The 24917-nt window shown below is 39.8% G+C and overlaps 2 gene segments (V, D, J or C); both read left to right on the forward strand.

The window, feature by feature from the left end:
- Positions 1-24917, forward strand: part of LOC126060222 (immunoglobulin kappa variable 4-1-like) — a 250505-nt gene that overhangs the window by 186729 nt on the left and 38859 nt on the right.
- LOC126060456 (immunoglobulin kappa variable 4-1-like) lies at positions 12164-12837 on the forward strand. The segment is given in 2 exon segments: positions 12164-12258; positions 12482-12837. Coding segments are annotated over 2 exon segments (390 nt in total).

Raw genomic sequence — 24917 nt, forward strand, 5'->3', positions numbered from 1 at the left:
TGTGTTGGAGGTCCTAGCCAGAGCAATTAGGCTAGACAAAGAAATAAAGGGCATACAGGTTGGCAAGGAAGAAGTAAAATGATCTCTGTTTGCAGACGACATGATCTTATACACAGAAAAACGTAAGGAATCCTCAAGAAAACTACTGAAACTAATAGAAGAGTTCAGCAGTGTATCTTAACATACAAAAATCAATTGGATTCCTCTACACCAACAAAAAGAACATCGAAGAGGAAATCACCAAATCAGTGCCATTTACAGTAGCTCCCAGGAAGATAAAATACTTAGGAACAAATCTTACCAGAGATGTAAAAGACGTATACAAAGAAAACTACAATACTCTTCTGCAAGAAACCGAAAGTGACCTACATAAGTGGAAAACATACCTTGCGCATGGATAGGAAGACTTAACATTATAAAAATAACTATTCTACCAAAAGCGGTCTATACATTTAAGGCAATTCTGATCCAAATTCCAATGACATTCTTTTTTTTTTTTTTTAATTAATTTTTATTAAGCTTCAAGTGAACATTTACCATTCCAATCAGTCTGTCACATGTAGGTTTACATACATCTTACTCCCTTCTCCCACTTGCTCTCCCCCTATTGAGTCAGCTCTTTCAGTCTCTCATTTCGTGTCAATTTTGCCATCTTCCCTCTCTCTCTATCTTCCCATCCCCCCTCCAGTCAAGAGTTGCCAACACACTCTCCAGTGTCCACCTGATTTAATTAGCTCACTCTTCATCAGCATCTCTCTCCCCCCCACTGACCAGTCCTTTTCATGCCTGATGATTTGTCTTCGGGGATGGTTCCTGTCCTGTGCCATCAGAAGTTCTGGGGAGCATTGTTTCTGGGATTCCTCTAGTCGCAGTCATACCATTAGGTGTGGTCTTTTCATGAGAATTTGGGGTCTGTATCCCATTGGTCTCCTGTTCCCTCAGGAGTTGTCTGTTGTGCTCCCTGACAGGGCAGACATCGATTGTGGCCGGGCACCAACTAGTTCTTCTGGTCTCAGGATAATGTAGGTCTCTGGTTCATGTGGCCCTTTCTGTCTCTTGGGTTCTTAGTTGTCGTGTGACCTTGGTGTTCTTCCTTTGCCTTTGCTCCAGGTGGGTTGAGACCAATTGATGTATCTTAGATGGCCGCTTGTTGGGATTTAGGACCCCCGGCACCACAATTCAAAGTGGGATGCAGAATGTTTTCATAATAGAATTATTTTGCCCATTGACTTAGAAGTCCCCTCAAACCAAGTTCCCCAGACCCCAGCCCCTGCTCCGCTGACCTTTGAAGCTTTCATTTTATCCCGGAAACCTCTTTGCTTTTAGTCCAGTCCAATTAGGCTGACCTTCCTTGTATTGAGTGTTGTCTTTCCCTTCACCCAAAGCAGTTCTTATCTACAGATTGATCAATAAAAAGCCCTCTCCCTCCCTCCCTCCCTCCCCCCTTTGTAATCACAAAAGTATGTGTTCTCCGTTTTTTCTATTTCTCGAGATCTTATAATAGTGGTCTTATACAATATTTGTCCTTTTGCAACTGACTCATTTTGCTCAGCATAATGCCTTCCAGATTCCTCCATGTTATGAAATGTTTCAGAGATTCGTCACTGTTCTTTATCGATGCGTAGTATTCCATTGTGTGAATATACCACAATTTATTTACCCATTCATCCGTTGACGGACACCTTGGTTGCTTCCAGCTTTTTGCTATTGTAAACAGAGCTGCAATAAACATGGGTGTGCATATATCTGTTTGTGTGAAGGCTCTTGTATCTCTAGGGTATATTCCGAGGAGTGGGATTTCTGGGTTGTATGGTAGTTCTATTTCTAACTGTTTAAGAAAACGCCAGATGGATTTCCAAAGTGGTTGTACCATTTTACAATCCCACCAGCAGTGTGTGAGAGTTCCGATCTCTCCTCAGCCTCTCCAACATTTATTATTTTGTGTTTTTTGGATTAATGCCAGTCTAGTTGGTGTGAGATGGAATCTCATTGTAGTTTTAATTTGCATTTCTCTAATGGCTAATGATCGGGAGCATTTTCTCATGTATCTGTTGGCTGCCTGAATATCTTCTTTAGTGAAATGTGTGTTCATATCCTTTGCCCACTTCTTGATTGGGTTGTTTGTCTTTTTGTGGTTGAGTTTTGACAGAATCATGTAGATTTTAGAGATCAGGCGCTGGTCGGAGATGTCATAGCTGAAAATTCTTTCCCAGTCTGTAGGTGGTCTTTTTACTCTTTTGGTGAAGTCTTTAGATGAGCATAGGTGTTTGATTTTTAGGAGCTCCCAGTTATCGGGTTTCTCTTCATCATTTTTGGTAATGTTTTCTATTCTGTTTATGCCCTGTATTAGGGCTCCTAGGGTAGATCCTATTTTTTCTTCCATGATTTTTATCGTTTTAGTCTTTATGTTTAGGTCTTTGATCCACTTGGAGTTAGTTTTTGTGCATGGTGTGAGGTATGGGTCCTGTTTCATTCTTTTGCAAATGGATATCCAGTTATGCCAGCACCATTTGTTAAAAAGACTATCATTTCTCCAATTGACTGACACTGGTCCTTTGTCAAATATCAGCTGCTCATACATGGATGGATTTATATCTGGGTTCTCAATTCTGTTCCATTTGTCTATGTGCCTGTTGTTGTACCAGTACCAGGCTGTTTTGACTACTGTAGTTGTATAATAGGTTCTGAAATCAGGTAGAGTGAGGCCTCCCACTTTCTTCTTCTTTTTCAGTAATGCTTTGCTTATCCAGGGGTTCTTTCCCTTCCATATGAAATTGGTGATTTGTTTCTCTATCCCCTTAAAATATGACATTGGTATTTGGATTGGAAGTGCGTTATATGTATAGATGGCTTTTGGTAGAATAGACATTTTTACTATGTTAAGTCTTCCTATCCATGAGCAGGGTATGTTTTTCCACTTAAGCATGTCCTTTTGAATTTCTTGTAGCAGAGTTGCATGGTTTTCTTTGTATAGGTCTTTTACATCCTTGGTAAGATTTATTCCTAAGTATTTTATCTTCTTGGGGGCTACTGTGAATGGTATTGATTTGGTTATTTCCTCTTCGGTGTTCTTTTTGTTGATGTAGAGGAATCCAAGTGATTTTTGTATGTTTATTTTATAACCTGAGACTCTGCCAAACTCTTCTATTAGTTTCAGTGGTTTTCTGGAGGATTCTTTAGGGTTTTCCATTTATACGATCATGTCATCTGCAAATAGTGATAGCTTTACTTCCTCCTTACCAATCTGGATAGGCTTTATTTCTTTGTCTAGCCTAATTGCCCAGGCTATGACTTCAAGTACGATGTTGAATAAGAGCGGTGATAAAGGGCATCCTTGTCTGGTTCCCGTTCTCAAGGGAAATGCCTTCAGGTTCTCTCCATTTAGAGTGATATTGGCTGTTGGCTTTGCATAGATGCCCTTTATTATGTTGAGGAATTTTCCTTCAATTCCCATTTTGGTAAGAGTTTTTATCATAAATGGGTGTTGAACTTTGTCAAATGCCTTTTCTGCATCTATTGATAAGATCATGTGGTTTTTATCTTTTGTTTTATTTATGTGATGGATTACATTAATGGTTTTTCTGATATTAAACCAGCCTTGCGTACCTGGTATAAATCCCACTTGATCAGGGTGAATTATTTTGTTTATGTGTTGTTGGATTCTATTGGCTAGAATTTTGTTGAGGATTTTAGCATCTATGTTCATGAGGGATATAGGTCTAAAATTTTCTTTTTTTGTAGTGTCTTTACCTGATTTTGGTATCAGGGAGATGGTAGCTTCATAGAATGAGTTGGGTAGTATTCCATCTTTTTCTATGCTTTGAAATACCTTCAATAGTAGTGGTGTTAAGTCTTCTCTGAAGGTTTGGTAGAACTCTGCAGTGAAGCCGTCTGGGCCAGGACTTTTTTTTGCTGGAAGTTTTTTGATTACCGTTTCAATCTCTTTTTTTGTTATGGGTCTATTTAGTTGTTCTACTTCTGAATGTGTTAGTTTAGGTAGGTAGTATTTTTCCAAGAATTTATCCATTTCTTCTAGGTTTTCAAATTTGTTAGAGTACAATTTTTCGTAGTAATCTGAAATGATTCTTTTAATTTCATTTGGCTCTGTTGTGATGTGGTCCTTCTCGTTTCTTATTTGGGTTATTTGTTTCCTTTCCTGTTTTTCTTTAGTCAGTCTAGCCAATGGTTTATCAATTTTGTTAATTTTTTCAAAGAACCAGCTTTTGGCTTTGTTAATTCTTTCAATTGTTTTTCTGTTCTCTAATTCATTTAGTTCAGCTCTAATTTTTATTATTTGTTTTCTTCTGCTGCCTGATGGGTTCTTTTGTTGCTCACTTTCTGTTTGTTCAAGTTGTCGGGACAGTTCTCTGATTTTGGCTCTTTCTTCTTTTTGTATGTGTGCATTTATCGATATAAATTGGCCTCTGAGCACTGCTTTTGCTGTGTCCCAGAGGTTTTGATAGGAAGTATTTTCATTCTCGTTGCTTTCTAAGAATTTCCTTATTCCCTCCTTGATGTCTTCTATAACCCAGTCTTTTTTCAGGAGGGTATTGTTCAGTTTCCAAGTATTTGATTTCTTTTCCCTAGTTTTTCTGTTATTGATTTCTAGCTTCATTGCCTTGTGGTCTGAGAAGGTGCTTTGTAATATTTCGATGTTTTGGATTTTGCAAAGATTTGTTTTATGACCTAATATGTGGTCTATTCTAGAGAATGTTCCATGTGCACTAGAAAAAAAAGTATACTTTGCAGCAGTTGGGTGGAGAGTTCTGTATAAGTCTATGAGGTCAAGTTGGTTGATTGTTGTAAGTAGGTCTTCCGTGTCTCTATTGAGCTTCTTACTGGATGTCCTGTCCTTCTCCGAAAGTGGTGTGTTGAAGTCTCCTACTATAAATGTGGAGGTGTCTATCTCACTTTTCAATTCTGTTAAAATTTGATTTATGTATCTTGCAGCCCTGTCACTGGGTGCGTAAATATTTAATATGGTTATGTCTTCCTGATCAATTGTCCCTTTTATCATTATATAGTGTCCTTCTTTATCCTTTGTGCCGGATTTAAGTCTAAAGTCTATTTTGTCAGAAATTAATATTGCTACTCCTCTTCTTTTTTGCTTATTGTTTGCTTGATATATTTTTTCCATCCTTTGAGTTTAGTTTGTTTGTGTCTCTAAGTCTAAGGTGTGTCTCTTGTAGGCAGCATATAGATGGATTGTGTTTCTTTATCCAGTCCGTGACTCTCTGTCTCTTTATTGGTGCATTTAGTCCATTTACATTCAGGGTAATTACAGATAAATAAGTTTTTAGTGCTGTCATTTTGATGCCTTTTCATGTGTGTTGTTGGCCTTTTCATTTTTCCACATGCTTTTTTGTGCTGAGACGTTTTTCTTAGTAGCTTGTGAGATCCTCATTTTCATAATGTTTAACTTTATGTTTGTTGAGTCGTTACATTTTTCTTGGCTGTTTTCTTGAGTTATGGAATTGATATTCCTTTTTGTGGTTACCTTATTATTTACCCCTATTTTTCTAGGTAAAAACCTAACTTGTATCCTTCTATATCGCCTTGTATCACTCTCCATCTGGCAGTTCAATGCCTCCTATATTTAGTCCCTCTTTTTGATTATTGTGATCGTTTATCTATTGATTTCCATGATTTCCTGTTATGTTTATTATTTTGTTTATTTATTTATTTTTTAGAATTAGTCTTAATTTGGTTGTTTTTGTGCTTTCCCTATTTGAGTTGCGTTGATATCAGGGTGTTCTGTTTTGTGACCTTGTATTGTGCTGGTACCTGATATTATTGGTCATCCGGCCAAACAATCTCCTTTAGCATTTCTTGCGGTCTTGGTTTAGTTTTTGCAAATTCTCTAAACTTGTGTTTATCTGTAAATATCTTAATTTCTCCTTCATATTTCAGAGAGAGTTTTGCTGGATATATGATCCTTGGTTGGCAGTTTTTCTCCTTCAGTGCTCTGTATATGTCGTCCCATTCCCTTCTTGCCTGCATGGTTTCTGCTGAGTAGTCTGAACTTATTCTTATTGATTCTCCCTTGAAGGAAACCTTTCTTTTCTCCCTGGCTGCTTTTAAAATTTTCTGTTTGTCTTTGGTTTTGGCAAGTTTGATGATAATATGTCTTGGTGTTTTTCTTTTTGGATCAATCTTAAATGGGGTTCGATGAGCATCTTGGATATATATCCTTTCGTCTTTCATGATGTCAGGGAAGTTTTGTGTCAGGAGTTCTTCAACTATTTTCTCTGCGTTTTCTGTCCCCCCTCCCTGTTCTGGGTCTCCAATCACTCGGAAGTTATCCTTCTTGCTAGAGTCCCACATGATTCTTAGTGTTTCTTCATTTTTTTAAATTCTCTTATCTGATTTTTTTCAGCTATGTTGGTGTTGATTCCCTGGTCCTCCAGAAGACCCAGTCTACATTCTAATTGCTCGAGTCTGCTCCTCTGACTTTCTATTGTGTTTTCAAATTCTGTAATTTTATTGTTAATCTTTTGGATTTCTACATGCTGTCTCTCTATGGATTCTTGCAACTTATTAATTTTTCCACTATGTTCTTGAATAATCTTTTTTGAGTTTTATCAGTGTGTTCCTTGACTTTTTCTGCATTTATCCTAATTTCATTTGTGATATCTTTAAGTATTCTGTAAATTAGTTTTTTATATTCTGTATCTGATAATTCCAGGATAGTATCTTCATTTGGGAAAGATTTTGATTCTTTTGTTTGGGGGATTGGAGAAGCTGTCATGGTCTGTTTTTTTATGTGGTTTGATATGGACTGCTGTCTCTGAGCCATCACTGGAAACTAGATTTTCCAGGTAATCAGCTAAAAAAAAATGCAGTCAAATCCCTATCTGAATTCTCCCTCTGGCTCCAGGTATTCGGATGTTAATGGAGCCGCCTGGGGAGGGTGGGGGAAGGATCAGAGAGCTAGGAGTGTAGCACCACAGAATATAGAGCTGATCACCGCGTTCACACTCTGACCCCATCCGCCAAAATCCGGTCGGGACGGCTCCCTGGTTGGGACGCTACTCTCCCCACTCCGAGACCAGTCACTTCCTCCCAGGGACTTCTCCCTCCGGTGCGCTGCACCGCTCTCTCGAACTGGGTGGGCGTCACCCGCACGACCAGTTGGGCCCGCCCCCTAGGTCAATTCAGGGGAATATAATTGGGCCCCACGCTCACGCCCCGCCCACTTTCGCCAAAATCCCAGCGGGACGGCTCCCCGGCTGGGACGCTGCTCTCCCCGCTCCAAGGCCTGTCACTTCCTCCCGGGGACTTCTCCCTCCAGTGCGCCACGCTAGATGCCCAAACTGGGTGGGCGTCCCCCCGCACGAATGTGTGGGCCCCGCCCCAGGTTCGCTTTAGGGAAATATAGCTGACCCCCCCCGTTCGCGGCCCGCCCGCTTCCCGCCAAACTCCCAGCCGGATGGCTCCCCGGCTGGGACGCTGCTCTCCCCGCTCCAAGATCAGTCACTGCCTCCCGGGTGCTTCTCCCTACGGCTGTGCCACTATACCACCTGCGCCAATCAGCTAGACTCTCTCCCGGGATGGGTTCGGGGGGGTAGGGCTGGGCCCCTTGTCTGTGCCGTCTGCCCCCCTGAGCTCTGCCGCAGATCAGGCTCCGAAGGTCACCTGCCTGGTACGCTGGCTCCTAGTTCTGAAAACGGTCGCTGTCTGCCTGTATTTGTTCATTTTCCATCTCTAAGTCTGTGCTTGTTGTTCAGAGTTCGTAGATTGTTATGTATGTGATTGATTCACTTGTTTTTCGGAGTCCTTGTTGCAAGAGGGATCCGCAGTAGCGTCCACCTAGTCCGCCATCTTGGCCCTGCCCTAATCCCCAATGACATTCTTTAATGAAATGGAGAAAAAAATCACCAACTTCCTACGGAAGGGAAAGAGATCCTGGATAAATAAAGCTTTACTAGAAAATAAGAACAAAGTGGGAGGCCTCACCCTACCGGATTTTAGAACCTACTGTACTGCCACAGTAGTCAGAATAGGCTGGTACTTGTACAACAACAGATACATAGACCAGTGGAACAGAATTGAGAATCCAGACCTAAATCCATCCACATATGAGCAGTTGATATCTGACAAAGGCCCCAAAACAGTTAAATGGGGAAAAGACAGTCTTTTGAACAAATGGTGCTGGCATAACAGGATATCCATCTGCACAGAAATGAAACAAGACCCATACCTCAGTCCCTGCACAAAAAAAGGGCTCAAAATGGATCAAAGATCTATATATAAAATCTAAAACAATACATCTCATGGAAGGAACAAAAAAAGGACAAAAAGTCTCAATAAAAACAAAATCTACAGAAACAAAAGAAAAGAAAAAGAAATCCACAAACAAAAGGAACTCAGCAGAGGAAAGTAAGAGGAACAATGAAAATGTTCACAACAATAAAAAAAAAAAAATTCAATACAAAATACAGCAATAAACTCACACCTGTCAATAATTACACCGAATGTAAGTGGCCTAAATGCACCCATAAAGAGAGGTAGAGTGACAGAATGGATAAGAAAAAAAAAAAAAAAACAGGATCCATCACTATGCTGTCTACAACAGAAACACCTTAGAAACAAAGAAGCAAATTTATTAAAAATCAGAGGATGGAAAAAAATATATTAAGCAAATAACTACCGAAAAAGAGCAGAAATGGCAATACTAATTTCAGATAAGGTAGACTTTAATACAAAACCCACCGTAAAAGACAAAAAAGGGTACTATATAATAACTAAAGAGCCAATCCATCATGAAGACTTAAGCATAAAAAACATCTATGCACTCAATGACAGGGCTCCAAAATACATACAACAAACTCAAACAGCACTGAAAAGAGAAACTGACAGTTCCACAATAATAGTAGGAGACTTCAACGCAACACCCTTGGTAAAGGACAGAACATCTAGAAAGAAACTCAGCAAAGCTATGGAAGAGCTAATGGGCACAGTCAGCCAACTCGACCTCAGAGACATATATAGAACACTCCACCCAACAGCTGGAAAGTGCACATTCTTTTCCAATGCACACGGAATAATCTCTAGGATAGACCATAAATTAGGCCACAGAGCAACACTCAACAAAATACAAGACAATGAGAAATACAAAGTGTCTCCTCTGACCACAAAGTCATAAAAGTAGAAATTAACAAGGGAAAAATCAATTAAATGGACAATGAAGAAATCAGAGATGGAATAAAAAAATTCCTTGAATCAGATGAGAATGAAAACACATCAAAAAAAAAAAAAAAAAAAAACCTTGGGGACACAACAAAGGAAGTGCTCAGAGGTCCATTTATAGCAATAGATGCACACATCAAAAAAGAAGAAAGTGACAAAATCAGAACATTAGCTACACAACCTGAACAAATAGAGAACAGCAAAAGAAGCCCCCAGCCACCAGAAGAAAGGAAATAATAATCAGAGAAGAAATAAATGAAACAGGATAGAAAAACAATAGAAAGAATCAACAAAACCAAGAATTGGTTCTTTGAAAGGGTCAAGAAAAGTGACAAACCACTGATGATACTGACAAAAGAAAAACACAAGAGGATGCAAATAATCCAAATAGGAAAAGAAAGGAAAGTCATTACAACAGACCCAACTGAAATAAAAAGAATCATAAAAATATTATGAAAAAGTATACTCCAACAAATTTGAAAACCTAGAGGAAACAGACAAATTTCTACAAACACACTACCTACACAACTTAAAATAATATTGAAAATCTGAACAGACCCACAACAAGAGAAGAGGAAGAAAAGGTAAGAAAAAAACTCACAACAAAAAAAAGACCCAGCCCCGAGGGCTTCACAGGAGAATCCTACTGAACATTCAGAGAAGAGCTTACACCATTACTACTCAACATATTTCAGGAGATAGAAAAGGAGGGGACACTTCCCAATTCATTCTATGAAGCCAGCATAACCCTGACACAAAAACCAGGCAAAGACACCACAAAAAAAAAAAAGAAAAAAAAAGTTACAGACCGATTTTTCTCATGAATATAGATGCAAAAATTCCCAACAAAATTCTACCCAATAGAATTTAGCAACATACCAAAAAATAATAGTAATAATATACCACAACCAGGTAGGATTCATACCAGGTATGCAAGGATGGTTCCACATTAGAAAATCAATCAATGCAAACCTCCACATTAAGAAAAGGAAAGAGAAGAATCACATGATCACCTGAATAGATGCAGAAAAGGAATTTGACAAAGTCCAACACCCATTCCTGATAAGAACTCTCGATAAAATAGGTATAGAAGGGGAATTGCACAACGTAATAAAGGGCATCTATGCAAAGCAAAAGGCCAACATCATGTTTAACAGAGAGATGCTGAAAACTTTCCCCTCAAGAACAGAAACAAGATTTTTAAAAAGTATGTCCTTTATCCCCACTCCTATTTAAATAAACCCATAGGGTTTTCATTGACTGATTAGTCTATCCTATAGGGTCGCTATGAGTTGGAATCCACTGGACGGCACTGGGTTTGTTTTTTTGTTGTTGTTGTTGTTTAGATTGCCAGGCTTTTTTTTTTTTTTTTTGGAGACCACTCACTGTTGGTGGACTAGGAGTTGAGTGAGTTAACCGTTAAATATAATTTTTAATTATTTTTTCGGCTATTTCATGTGTGAGGGTAAATCTTGTCTTTGTTATTCCATCTAGCCTACAAGTACAAGTCTCTCATCTATTGACTTTTAAAATTTTGGTAACTCTATTTCTAATTTCTAGAAATTCAGTTGGCCTTTCTCAGATCTGAAGTGTCTCCTTTTTAGTTTTCTGTCTCTTGCATACAACGTCAACTTTGTCATTTATTTCTTTAAATAAACTCGTGTAATGTCCAAATCTGAAGTATGAGCAGAACTCCTTTTATTCTGTTATTTCTGCGGCAACACATTTGTATTCATATCATGTTATTGCTGTTGTTCTGTGCCCTCAAATCGGTTCCAACTGATAGTGACCTTATACACAAGAGAACGAAACACTCCATGGTGCTGAACCATCCTCACAGTCTTTGCTGTTTGACCCCAATGTTGCAGCCACTGTGTCAATCCATTTCTTTGAGGCTCTTTCTCTTTTTCATTGACTCTACTTTATGATGCATGATGTCCTTCTCCAGGGACTCGTCCCTCCTGATAACATGTCCAAAGTAAAAGAGTTTCAGTCCCACCTTAAACATTAAGCTGCTCCAGGCAGACCGAGGCTGCGTGTACCTGGAATGAAACCCCTTGAAGACTTGATATTCAATCACAACTTTAAAAGGAAATCCTGTTTGTTTTTTCCTATCCATTTCCACAATGAATCTAGAGCCCTCTTCTTAGGTCCCAGCCTTTGTGGACATGATAGGTTCCACTTTCTCTTTGGTTCACACTTCCTCTGTGATCTGAGCCCTCCCCAGCCTAATTCAATATAGGGTCCCTGAACACTTTCCACACGGGTGAATTCTGGCCCTGTCTTCCATTTCTCTGGCCCTTGCGTAACCCTGGAATCCAATATCAAGTACTTGAAGTGTTTTTAGGTATCCTACAAGTGTCTTTAGAGTGCAGACATATTCTAGCTATAATTTTTTATCAAATATTGAGGCAAAAATTTACCATATTCTTCCCTTTATTTTGTTATTTTTTTTTTCCCAGCATTTCTTATCATTTCCCGTAAGTGTTGATTTTAGGAAACTAGTCTCTCATTTATGGAACCTGAACCCATTTAAGACTGTTTTTAAGTTAAAACTGAAGGTATTCATTAGATCATGGGTGCTTCAAGCAGTTGTGATGGGCTACTAACATACTAACATAAAGGTTTGCAATTTGGACACACCCAGTGGTACCCTGGAATAAAAGCCTGTCAACCTGCTTCTGTAAAGAAAACAGGCAAGGAAACCCTATGGAGCAGCTCTACTGTGTAACACATAGGGTTGCCATGGTTGGAATCCCCTGGACTGTGAGAGGTTTTATTTTAAGTTGATATTAGAGCTTCTAAGTACTGTGTTTCTACTGATAAAATGATACTTTCTGTGATATTTTTGGCTCTTGATGTACATTGTTTAGTTTCACAAACCGTGGTCCATGTAATTTGCTTTCAGTTCACTGATTGCTTTGCATAGGCCCCTCCACACCCAGGCTGGCTGCTCAGACATTATAAACGGGGCCTGTGCAATGTGAGCTGATCTGCATCAGGCAGGCAGGGGCAGCAAGATGGTGCCACAGACCCTGTTCCTCATGTCCCTGTTGCTCTGGGCCTCTGGTGAGAAATTAAAAGTGCTTCAATCCCTGCAGAGTAGAATCTTTGTAGAGCTGAGAAATGATTTTAAGATATAGTGGGAAATGATGGTTATTTCCAAATGGAACCAATTATGTGCTGATACCTAATATCACTAAATGTTTTTGTACTGGGGGGATATTTTAATGTGTGTATCAAAAAGTGTGTGTATATGTGTATGCATGGTAATTGGCCGCTCTGATTACAGGTGCCAGTGGGGACATCATACTGACCCAGTCTCCAGCCTCCCTGGCTGCGTCTCCAGGAGAAACAGTGACCATCAACTGCAAGGCCAGCCAGAGTCTTTCTGAAAGCATCATGTTTTCCAGCGTGGACTTCTTAGCATGGCACCAGCAGAAACCAGGACAGGCTCCTAAGCGGCTCATCTATGATGCATCCAGCCGGGCATCTGGGGTCCCTGACCGGTTCAGTGGCAGTGGGTCTGGAACAGACTTCACTCTCACCATCAGCAACTTCCAGGCTGAAGATGCCGCACTTTATTATTGTCAACAGGGTAAAGAGCTACCTCCCACAGTGCTTCAGCCTTGAACAAAAACCTCCTCCTGAGGGCTACAGGCCAGTGAGTCTTCACTTCACCAGCTGCTTCCTTTCTGCTCAGCCCTGAACATGCATGCTTCCTCTCTCTGCCCCAAAACCTGCATCTCCTGACTAATTCCTTGGAGTATTTGCAGGTTCCAGGAGAAAATGAAGGGATGTGGCTTCTTCTGGATCTCCTTTCATGATAAATTAAAGAAAAAAAATGCTCTAAAAATGTTTTGTAAGCTTTGTCAGGAGTTTTCATATCACAGGAACCTCCATGTTTCATATGGATAGATCATGTGACTGATTTCGGAAGGGTTCACTGTGCTTTATACCCTGAAAGATCAGTTCTCTCTTCCATGTGCCTTCTTGACTCTGGACCATTCCCATTTTATTTCCTTGTTTTCCTGGACTTTTTTCCTTTCTGTGCCATTACCCCTCATTACTCTGGACCTAACCCAATATTAAACCTGGACCCTTCATATTTAAAATCTCCCTCACAGAAAGTAGAATTTCTCTCTTCCGTTTTCCTTCCATGGATCCTGTTTTCCAGCCAAGTCTTCCTGGCCAACATCAATGAAGGCATTTTCATGCTCTAAGCTCCCATTTTCCTGCCTTTTCTCCTCTCTCCATGTCTCTCAGGGGCACACATTCTTTTAAAGACCAGACTCTAACTCATTAATCCTATCACTCTAGAAACATGTGATAGTTTTCCTATGTTCTTTTTCATTAGTTGTCAATTCCTGTTTGCATTAGTCCCTTGGGTACCCAAGTTTAATTTAGTGACTGAAGGAAATCATGGTTCTTTCTGTTTGTTAGTTGCCATCTTGTCAGTCCATGACTCATGAGAATTCAATGCATAATATTATCTGATTGTTGTGATCCATAGGGTTTTCCCTGGATGATTTCCCAGAAGTAGGTCACCAGGCCTTTCTTTCTAGTCTGTATTAGTCTGCAAGTGCTACTGAAACCTGCTCAGCATCACAAAAACACTTGTAGAGGAAGTATGGTGAGGGAGGCCCGTAGGTCCCTGCTCGATGTATGCTGATGACAACCCAAGTAGTGTTTCCTGTCAGTATAGTTGAGAGTCTAACTGGCCCTGCAGCTAATGGAGACTTTCTCTCCTGGGAGACAGACAGAGATTCTGGTACCTAGTGAGCAGGATCTGACCACTGGGACCTAAAATGTCAGACACATGAGGATGATCCAGAGATACTGTGTAATCAGAGATACAAGTAACATCAAACCAATGTTCTCTAACTGGGACAAGTGGACAGGACTTGGTGGCTTGTAGTGTTTATTACATATCTCATTTCAAAATGTAGACCTATCGAAATAGGAGGATCACTCTGGAAGAAAATTCCATGTCTAAGAGATGAGGCTTCTGGAGCATATAGAGGAAGTGTGCATGTTCAGGACTGTGCAGAAAGGAAGTAGCTGGTGCAGTGAAGACTCACAGGCCTCCAGTCCTGGGAAGGAACTTCTATTTGAAGTTAAACAGCGTGAGAGGTTAGCCATAATGTTTCTAACAGCAACAATCTGCATGTCTTCAGTTTGGAAGCTGCTGAGTGTGATGGACCCACTGCCACTAAACAGGTCAGGGATCTCAGACGCTTAGTTGGATACAAAGGAGAAAAGCAGCTTCGAAGCCTGCCCTGGTTTATGCTTATACCAGGCCAAGACGCTGCTAACACTCTGGCTGGACGTGCACAGATGGTGATCATTCTTCTGGAGACATGGTCAGGGAGACAGGAGACTGTGTTATCACAATGTCTCTACTGGCACCTGCAATCAGAGAGGACAATTACCATACATATATGTATACACACACTTGTTCATAGGCATCTTAAAATATACCATTTTGAATGGGCATTTTAGTGGAATACCTCTCACACATAATTGAGTCATTTTTGGAAATAGCCACCATTTCCCACTATGTCTTAAATCATTTTTCTGCTCTACAAAGATGCTTCTTTAAAGGGATCGAGGCAGTGTTCATTTCTCACCAGAGACCCAGAGCAACAGGAACATGAGGACAGGAGCTTGTAATACCATCTTGCTGCCTCCACCTGCCTGATAAAGATCAATGCACATTGCAAAGTCCCTCTTTATAAAACCTGAGCAGCCGGACTGGGCCTGGAGGATCTATGCAAAGCCATCATTGAATGTGGAAGCAAAGGACGTGGGCAGTGGGTTGTGAAAGTAACCCAAGTAAATTAAGATCTAATCACTAGAAAAGAAAAAGTAGGCAACTTAGAAGCTCTCATATCAACATAGAAGCTCTAAAACTACAAGCAGTAGCTTCTCTTAAGAGCTTCTATTTAAAATAAGAAAAAAAAAATTGAAATGGGTCAGGGCCCATAAACGATGGGCTAGTTTCCTGATTTCTGCAATCCTGGTGAAATAACATAAAATGCTCGAAATATACAAAAGAGAGTGAGGAGTAAAGAAGAGATGACAATGGAGAAATTGTGGTTCAATTTTTGATAAAAATTTATGGCCAGAAAATGTCTGAGCTCTAAACCCAATGTTATCCTGAAGGACAGTTGAAGTCACTGTATACACTAATGAATTACTTCTAGAGATATGTAAAATCCAGGAAAATGAAAGACAGACCTAGAAATTACCAATGTGGGGAGTCCTGAGGGACCCTATGTTGTGCTAGAGCCAAGGGATGGTGGCTCTAATCTCAAAGACCCTATGAACCAGAGAAACTAAGTGTATCCTTCAAATAGCTGCTAGAAAATGGTCAAAGGGCTCTAGGGTCATTGTGGAAATGGACAGGGAATAATAAGCAAAATTTCCTTGGGAAGTTTTGTCTGGAAGTCAGCCTTCCAAGGAGTTTCACTCCAGCTATGTATGGCCTAGGTGTGTCTGGAACTCTTCAACCTTGAAATTAGTTTAAGAAGGCCCAATCAATAGAAAGCTGCTCTAGAAGAGGGCACACCCAGCATAAATCCTCAGGGCACCTCACAAATAAGTTTTCAAAGACTGATACCACTAAGAAGTCAGAGATCCTTGACATCCAAGAAAATAAGATAACTAAGATATGAATATGAATGTGAAGAGACTGAAATAACAGAGAACAAAAGGTGTTCTCCTCACGCTTTAGATTTGGAAGCTATGTGAGTTTATTTAAAGAAATAAATGATAAACTTTACATTGTATGCAAGGCATGGAAAAGTAAACGCAGGGTACTATGTATCTGAAAAAAATAAATCCAGAAATTAGATGCAGAATACACTTCCAACAGTTTGTCTTACCGTGAGGTCTTGCATATTGCTGTGATGCTGGTAGCTATGCCACCAATATACAAATACCAGGTGGGTCACCACAGTAGGCCTGGTTTCAGTTGAGCTTCTAGAGTAAGACAGACTAGGATGAAGGACCTGGTGGTCTGCTTCTGAAACAATTAGCCAGTGAAAACCTTATAAATAGCAGCAGAACAATGTCTGTTTCACTGCCAGAAGATGAGCCCCTCAGGTTGGAAGGCACTCAAAAGATGACTGGGGAAGAGCTGCCTCCTTAAAGTTGAGTTGACCTTAATGCTGTGCATGAAGTCTAGCTTTTGGGACATTCGCGTGCTGATACGGCATGACTCAAAGTCAGAAGAACCAGGTGAACATCCTTTAATAATGGAAATGTAGAATGTATTAACTGTAATTAGGAAAAGAGAAATTGTCAGAATTGAAACAGAATGCATAAAGATCAATATTCTAGACATTAGTCAGCCAAAATGGACTGGTATTGGTCATTTTGAGTTGGAAAATCATATGATCTATTATGCCAGGAATGATAACTTGAAGAGGAATGGTGTTGCATTTATCAAGAAGAACAATTTAAAATCTATCCTGAAATACAATGTTGACAGTGATAGAATAACATCTACACATATACAAGTAAGACCAGTTAATATGAGTATTATTCAAATTTACCCACTAACCACTAATGCCAAAGGTGAAGGAATAGAAGATTTTTACCAAGTTCTGCAGTCCGAAATTGATCGAATACGTAATCAGTATGGTGACAGGAATGTGAAAGTTGGAAACAAAGAGGAAGGATCAGTATTTGAAAAATATGGCCTTGGTGACAGAAAGGATGCTGGAAATTGCATGATTTAGGGAGGACGAAAAGAGATGGTCCAGGTTTGGTGACTCTATAGAAGTCTTTCAATGAGCCTTAAGGTAAAGGAGAAGAGTGAAACCGGACATAACTGGAGGGAGATGTGAAATCAGGACAGTTTTTAAAAACGATGTTTCATGCTGACGGAAGTGATGCTAAAGTGTGGAAAACACAGATAGTTGAGAAAGAGAGGTGAGAAATGCCAAGATACCCTTGGGAGGGACAGTGGTATAGGACTGGTCTCAGGTAGGAGGGCTGTCTACTCATCTACAGTAACAGGAAGAAAGGAAGGCAGAACATGGGGATGTAGACGCCTGTGGATCAGAAGATACATGAGAGGAGCTAGCGGAAGCTCTTCTAAGAAACAGGAAATGAGGTCATTTGCTTGGCATTTCACAAACTGAAAGAACTGAAGAAAAAATTCAAGCCTCGAGTTGCAATAGTGAAGGATTCCATGGGGAAAATATTAAATGATGCAGGAAGCATCAGAAGAAGATGGAAGGAATACACACAGTCATTATACCAAAAAGAATTAGTCCATATTTAACCATTTCCAGAGGTGGCATATGATCAGGAACTGATGGTACTGAAAGAAGAAGTCTAAGTTGCTCTGAAGTCATTGACGAAAAACAAGGCTTCAGGATTTGATGGAATATCAATTGAAATGTTTCATCAAACAGATGCAATGCTGGAGATGCTCACTCGTCTATGTCAAGAAATATGGAAGACAGCTTCCTGGCCAACTGACTGGAAGAGATCCATATTTATGCCTATTCCCAAGAAAGGTGATCCAACCGAATGTGGAAATTATAGAACAATATCATTAATATCACACTCAAGCAAAATTTTGCTGAAGATTGTTCAAAAATGGCTGCAGCAGTATATCGACAGGGAACTGCCAGAAATTCAGGCTGGTTTCAGAAGAGGACATGGAACCAGGGATATCACTCCTGATGTCAGATGGATCCTGACTGAAAGCAGAGAATACCAGAAGGATGTTTACCCGTGTTTTACTGACTATGCAAAGACATTTGACTGTGTGGATCATAACATACTATGGATAACACTGTGAAGAATGGGAGTTCCACAACAATTATTTGTGCTCATGAGGAACCTTTACATAGATCAAGAGGCAGTTGTTTGGAGAGAACAAGGGGATACTGATTGGCTTAAAGTCAGGAAAGGTGTGAATCAGGGTTGTATTCTTTCACATCTATTTAATCTGTATGCTGAACAAATAATCTGATCAGCCAGAGTATATGAAGAAGAATGGGGCATCATGATTGGAGGAAGACTCATTAGCAACCTGCGTTATGCAGATGACACAACCTTTCTTGCTGAAAGTGAAGAGGACTTGAAGCACTTACTAATGAAGATCAAAGACCACAGCCTTCAGTATGGATTACACCTCAACATAAAGAAAACAAAAATCCTCACAAATGGACCACTGAGCAACATCATGATAAACGGAGAAAAGATTGAAGTTGTCAAGGATTTCATTTTACTTGGATCCACAATCAACAGCCATGGAAGCAGCTGTCAGGAAGATGCATTGCATTGGGAAAATCTACTGCAAAGGATCTCTGCAAAGTGTTGAAGAGCAAAGATGTCACCATGAAGACTAAGGTGTGCCTGACCCAAGCCATGGTATTTTCCATTGCATCATATGCATGTGAAAGCTGGACAATGAATAAGGAAGACCGAAGAAGAGTTGACGCCTTTGAATTGTGGTGTTGGCGAAGAATAGTGAATATACCATGGACTGCCAAAAGAATGAACAAATCTGTCTTGGATGAAGCGCGGGCAGAATGCTCCTTAGAGGAAAGGATGGAGATACTGCGTCTTGCATACTTTGGACATGGTGCCAGGAGGGATGAGTCCCTGGAGAAGGACATCATGCTTGGCAGAGTACAGGGTCAGCGGAAAAGAGGAAGACACTCAACAAGGTGGATTGACACAGTGGCTGCAACAATGAGCTCAAGCATAACAACGATTGTAAGGATGGTGCAGGACCAGGCAGTTTTTCATTCTGTTGTGCATAGGGTCGCTGTGAGCCGGAGCCGACTTGATGACATCTAACAGCAATGAAAACAAAGAATGAGAAGTAGCTGTTAAAACTGAAGAGAAAAGAAAAGAGAAAGGGTGCAGACTGAATGAACCAGGTAAATGAAATACAATTGTGAGGCAGGATTAAGGGCTGTCCTGAAGTAGTGTGCATAAATTTATGGTGAGATGAATCAGAATAATTATGTGTTTTTCTGCAGCCACATTAGGGCCATGGAAGCACGTATGTGGAGGGTGGAGTTTTTCCTAGGGTTTCGGTTTTTGGTATAATGACTCTGTGTATTTCTTCCATCTTCTTTTGATGCTTCCTGTGTAGTTTAATATTTTCCCCATAGAATCCTTCACTATTGCAACATGAGGCTTGAATTTTGAATTTTCAGTTTGAGAATCGCTCAGCGTTTTCTTCCCTTTTGGTTTACCATCTCCAGCTCTTTGCACAGGTCATTGTAATACTTTACTTTGTCTTCTCGAGACACCCTTTGAAATTTTCTGTTCAGTTCTTTTACTTCATCAATTCTTCCTTTTGCTTTAGCTTTTCGACGTTTGAGAGCAAGTTTCTGAGTCTCCTCTGACATCCGTCTTGGTCTTTTCTTTCTTTCCTGTCTTTTCAATGACCTCTTGCTTTCTTCATGGATGATGTCCCTGATGTCATTCCACAACTCGTCTGGTCTTTGGTCACTAGTGTTCAATGAGTCAAATCTATTCTTGAGATGGTCTCTATATTCAGGTGGGTTATACTCAAGGTCATATTTTGGCTCTTATGGGCTTCCTCTGATTTTCTTCAGTTTCAGCTTGAACTTGCATATGAGCAATTGATGGTCTATTCCACAGTCGGACCCTGGCCTTGTTCTGGCTGAAGATATTGAGCTTTTCCATCATTTCTTTCCACAGATATAGTCAATGATTTCTGTATGTATACTCTCCGTATATAGTCGCCGTTTATGATGGTGAAAGAAGGTATTGGCAATGAGGAAGTCGTTGGTCTTGCTAAATTCTATCATTCGATATCCGGCATTGTTTCTATCACCAAGGCCGTATTTTCCAACTACTGATCCTTCTTTTTTGCTTCCAACTTTTGCATTCCCATCTCCAGTAATTATGAATGCATCTTGATTGCATGTTTGATCAATCTCAGACTGCAGCAGCTGATAAAAATCTTCTATTTCTTCATCTTTGGCCCTAGTGGTTGGTGCGTAAATTTGAATAACAGTTGTATTAACTGCTCTTCCTTGTAGGCATATGGATATCATCCTATTACTGACAGCGTTGTACTTGAGGCTACATCTTGAAATGCTCTTTTTCATGATGAATGCAACACCATTCCTCTTTGAGTTGTCATTCCCAGCATAGTACACTATATGATTGTCTGATTCAAAGTGGCCAATACCAGTCCATTTCAGCTCACTAATGCCTAGGATTTTGATGTTTATGTATTCCATTTCATTTTTGACCATTTCCAGTTTTCCGAGATTCATACATTCCAGGTTCCAATTTTTAACGGATGTTTGGAGCTGTTTCTTCTCATTTTGAGTCGTGCCACACCATGAAATGAAGGTCCTGAAAGCTTTACTCCATCCACGTCGTTAAGGTCGTCTCTACTTTGAGGAGGCAGCCCTTCCCCAGTCATGTTTTGAGTGCCTTCCAACCTGGGGGGGCTCATCTTACAGCACTATATCATACAATGTCCCACTGCTATTAATAAGGTTTTACTTGCTAATGTATTTCAGAAGTAGACTGCTGGGTCTTTCTTCCTAGTCTGTCTTAGTCTGGAAACTCACCTGAAACCTGTCCTCCATGGGTGACCCTGTTGGTACTTGAATACTGTAGGCATAGCTTCCCGCATCACAGCAACATGCAAGTTCCCACAGTACAACAAACGGACAGACATGTGGGGGACAAACAGAGGTAGAACAACTTAATAGACCCATAAAAAATAAGAGATTGAAAAGGTAATCAAAAAACTTCCAACAACAACAACAACAAAAAAAAACCCTGGCCCAGATGGCTTCACTGCAGAGTTCTACCAAACTTTTAGAGAAGAGTTAACACCACTACTGCTAAAGGTATTTCAGAGCATAGAAAAGGACGGAATACTCCCAAACTCATTGTAAGAAGCCAGCATATGCCTGATACCAAAACCAGGTAAAGAAAATACCACAAAAAAAGGAAATTACAAACCTATATCCCTCATGAACTTGGATGCAAAAAAACTCAACAAAATTCTAGCTGATAAAATTCAACAACGTATCAAAAAAATAATTCACCATGAGCAGGTGGGATTCATAGCAGGTGTGCACAGGTGGCTCAACATTAGGAAAACAATTAATGTAATCCATCATATAAACAAAACAAAAGACAAGAATCACAAGATTTTACCAATTGATTCAGAAAAGGCATTTGACAAAGTGCAACACCTATTGATGAGAAAAAGTGTCAGCAAAATAGGAATAGAAATGATAAAGGGCATTTATACAAAGCCAATAACCAACATCATCCTAAATGGAGACAGCCTGAAAGCATTCCCCTTGAGATCAGGAACCAAACAAGGATGCCTTTTATCACCACTCTTATTTAACATTGTGCTGGAGGTCCTAGCCAGAACAATTAGGCTAGATAAAGCAATAAAGGGCATCCAGGTTGGCAAGGAAGAAGTAAAATTATCTCTGTTTGCAGATAAAAAGATGTTATACACAAAAAACCCTAAGGAATCCTCCAGAAAACTACTGAAACTAATAAAAGAGTTCAGCAGATTATCAGGATACAAGATAAACATACAAAAATCAATTGGATTCCTATACACCAACAAAAAGAACATCAAAGAGGAAGTCACCAAATCAATACCATTTACAGTAGCCCCCAAGAATACAAAATACATGGGAATATATCTTACCAGAGATGTAAAGGCTTATACAAAGAAAATTAGAAAACACTTCTGCAAGAAACCAAAAGAGACCTACATAAGGGGAAAAGCATACGTTCCACATGAATAGGAAGACTTAAAATTACGAAAATGTCTATTCTACGAAAAGCAATCTATAGATTTAATGCAATTCCGATCCAAATTCCAACGACATTTTTAATGAGATGGAGAAGCAAATCACCAAATTCTTATGGAAGGGAAAGAGGTCCCAGATAAGTAAAGCATTACTGAAAAAGAAGAACAAAGTGGGAGGCCTTACTCTACCTGATTTTGGAATCTATTATACAGCCACAGTAGTCAAAACAGCTTGGTACTGGTACAACAACAGACATATAGACCAATGGAACAGAATTGAGAATCCAGACATACATCCATCCATAAATGAGCAGTTGATATTTGACAAAGGCCCCTAAGCAGTTAAATGAGGAAGAGACAGTCATTTTAACAGATGGTTCTGAAATAACCGAATATCCATTTGTAAAAAAATGAAACAAGACCCATATCTCACTCCATGCACAAAAACAAGTTCAAAATGGATCAAAGACCGAAATATAAAATCTAAAACGATAAAGATCATGGAAGAAAAAATTAGGACAACATTAGGAGCCCTAATACATGGCAGAATTCCTATGCAAAACATTACTAACAATGCAGAAGAAAAAATAGATAACTGGGAGCTCCTAAAAATCAAACACCTATGCTCCTCCAAGGACTTCACCAAAAGGGTAAAAAGATTACCTACAGACTGGGAAAAAGTTTTTAGCTATGACATTCCTGACCAGGTCTGATATCTAAAATCTACATGATACTGCAAAAACTCCACTACAAAAAGTCAAATAACCCTATTAATCAACGGGCAAAAGATATGAATAGATACTTCAGTAAAGAAGACATCCAGGTAGCTAACAGATACATGAGGAAATGTTCATGATCATTAACCATTAGACAAATGCAAATCAAAACTACAATGAGATTTCATCTCACTCCAACAAGGCTGGCATTAATCCAAGAAAGACAAATGAATAAATGTTGGAGAGGCTGTGGAGAGACTGGAAAACTTATCCACTGCTGGTGGGAATGTTAAATGGCACAACCACTTTGGAAATCTATTTGGCACTTCCTTAAAAACCTAGAAACAGAATTATCATACAATCCAGCAATCTCACTCCTTGGAATATATCCTAGAAAATAAGAGCCTTTACACGAACAGATATATGCACACCTTTGTTCACTGCAGCACTGTTTAAAATAGCAAAAGAATGGTAGCAACCATGGTGCCCATCAACCAATGGATGAATGGATAAATTATGGTATATTCACACAGTGGAATACTACCCATCAATAAAAAACAGTGATGAATCTGTGAAACTTTTCTTAACATGGAGGAAACTAGTAGGCATTATGCTTAGTAAAATTTGTCCATTGCAAAATGAAAAATATTGTGCAAGGCCTCTATTATAAGAACTCGAGAAACAGTTGAAACAGAGAAGAAAATATTCTTTAATGGTTATGAGAGGGGGAGGGAGAGAGGGTGAGAGAGGGGTATTCACTAATTAGGTAGTAGATAAGAACTACTTTAGGTGAAGGGAAAGAAAACACACAATGCAGGTGAGGTCAGCAACTGGGCTAAACCAAAAGCAAAAAAGTTTTCTGAATAAACTGAATGCTTCCAAGGCCAGTGTAGAAGGGGCCGGGGTTTTGGGACCATGGCTTCAGGGGACAACTAAGTGAATTGGCATGATAAAATGTATTAAGAAAATATTCTGCATCCCACTTTGGAGAGTGGTGCCTGGGGTCTTAAACGCTACCAAGCAGCCATCTAAGTTGTATCAATTAGTCTCAACCCATGTAGGTCAAAGGAGAATGAAGAACACCAAGGTCACAAGGTAATTACAAGCCCAAGAGACAGAAAGGGACACATAAACCAGAGACTACATCATCCTGAGACCACAAGAATTAGATGGTGCCTGGCTACAACCCATGAGTGCCCTGACAGGGAACACAGTAGAGAACCCCTGGGGGAGCAGGAGAGCAGTGTAATGCAGACAGGAAATTCTCAAAAAGACCAAACTTAATGGTCTGACTGACACTAGAAGGACCCTGTGCTCATGGCCCCTAGACCTTCTGCTGGCCCTGGACAGGAACCATTCCCAAAGCCAACTCTTCAGACAGGGATTGGGCTGGACAATGAGATGGAGAGGGATGCTGGTGAGGAGTGAGCTTCTTGGATCAGGTAGACACTTGAGACTATGTAAGCATTTTCTGCCTGGAGGGGAGGTGAGAGGATAGAGGGGGTTTGAAGCTGGCAAAATGAACATGAAAAGGGAAAGCGGAGAGAGAGAGCAGGTTGTCTCATTAGGAGGAGAGCAGTTGGGAGTATGTAGCAAGGTGTATATAAGTTTTTGTGTGAGAGACTGACTTGATTTGTAAACTTTCACTTAAAGCACAATAAAAATTAAAATATATATATAAGATTACTAGTATAAAAAGATTGGTAACTGCTGACACAACGTTAATGGTTTAAAAATGTTAGACCAAGTGCTGCAAACTATCCCTGGGGACAAGTGAATTATATTTCTAAAGAGAGCTCAAGTCAAAAAAGCTTGGTAGGGAAGAAAAATATTGTCTCATACATAAAGAGCTAATAGAACAGTATCAAGCAAGGGGAAAAGAGTAAAGAAATTTTATGCCTCAGGTAGTGAATATGATATTCCTGGGAGCAACTTAATAAAATTGATGAATATCCTATCTTATTTCTCTCTCTTTCTTTATATGTATATATAAATTTGTTGTTACATGCTGGTTAGTTGGTTCTGACTCATGGTCACCCTGTGTACAGCACAAGGAGATACTGCCCATCATGCGCGAGCCTTAGAATCATTGCTATGTTTGAGCCCATTGTTGCAGCCACTGTGTCAATCCATCTTATTCCTCTTTTTGGCTGATCCTCTACTTTACTACATATGAAGTCCTTCTCCAGGGACTGGTCCCTCCTGAT

This window comes from Elephas maximus, chromosome 17 (assembly GCF_024166365.1).
Source record: "Elephas maximus indicus isolate mEleMax1 chromosome 17, mEleMax1 primary haplotype, whole genome shotgun sequence".
Lineage (NCBI taxonomy): Eukaryota > Metazoa > Chordata > Mammalia > Proboscidea > Elephantidae > Elephas > Elephas maximus.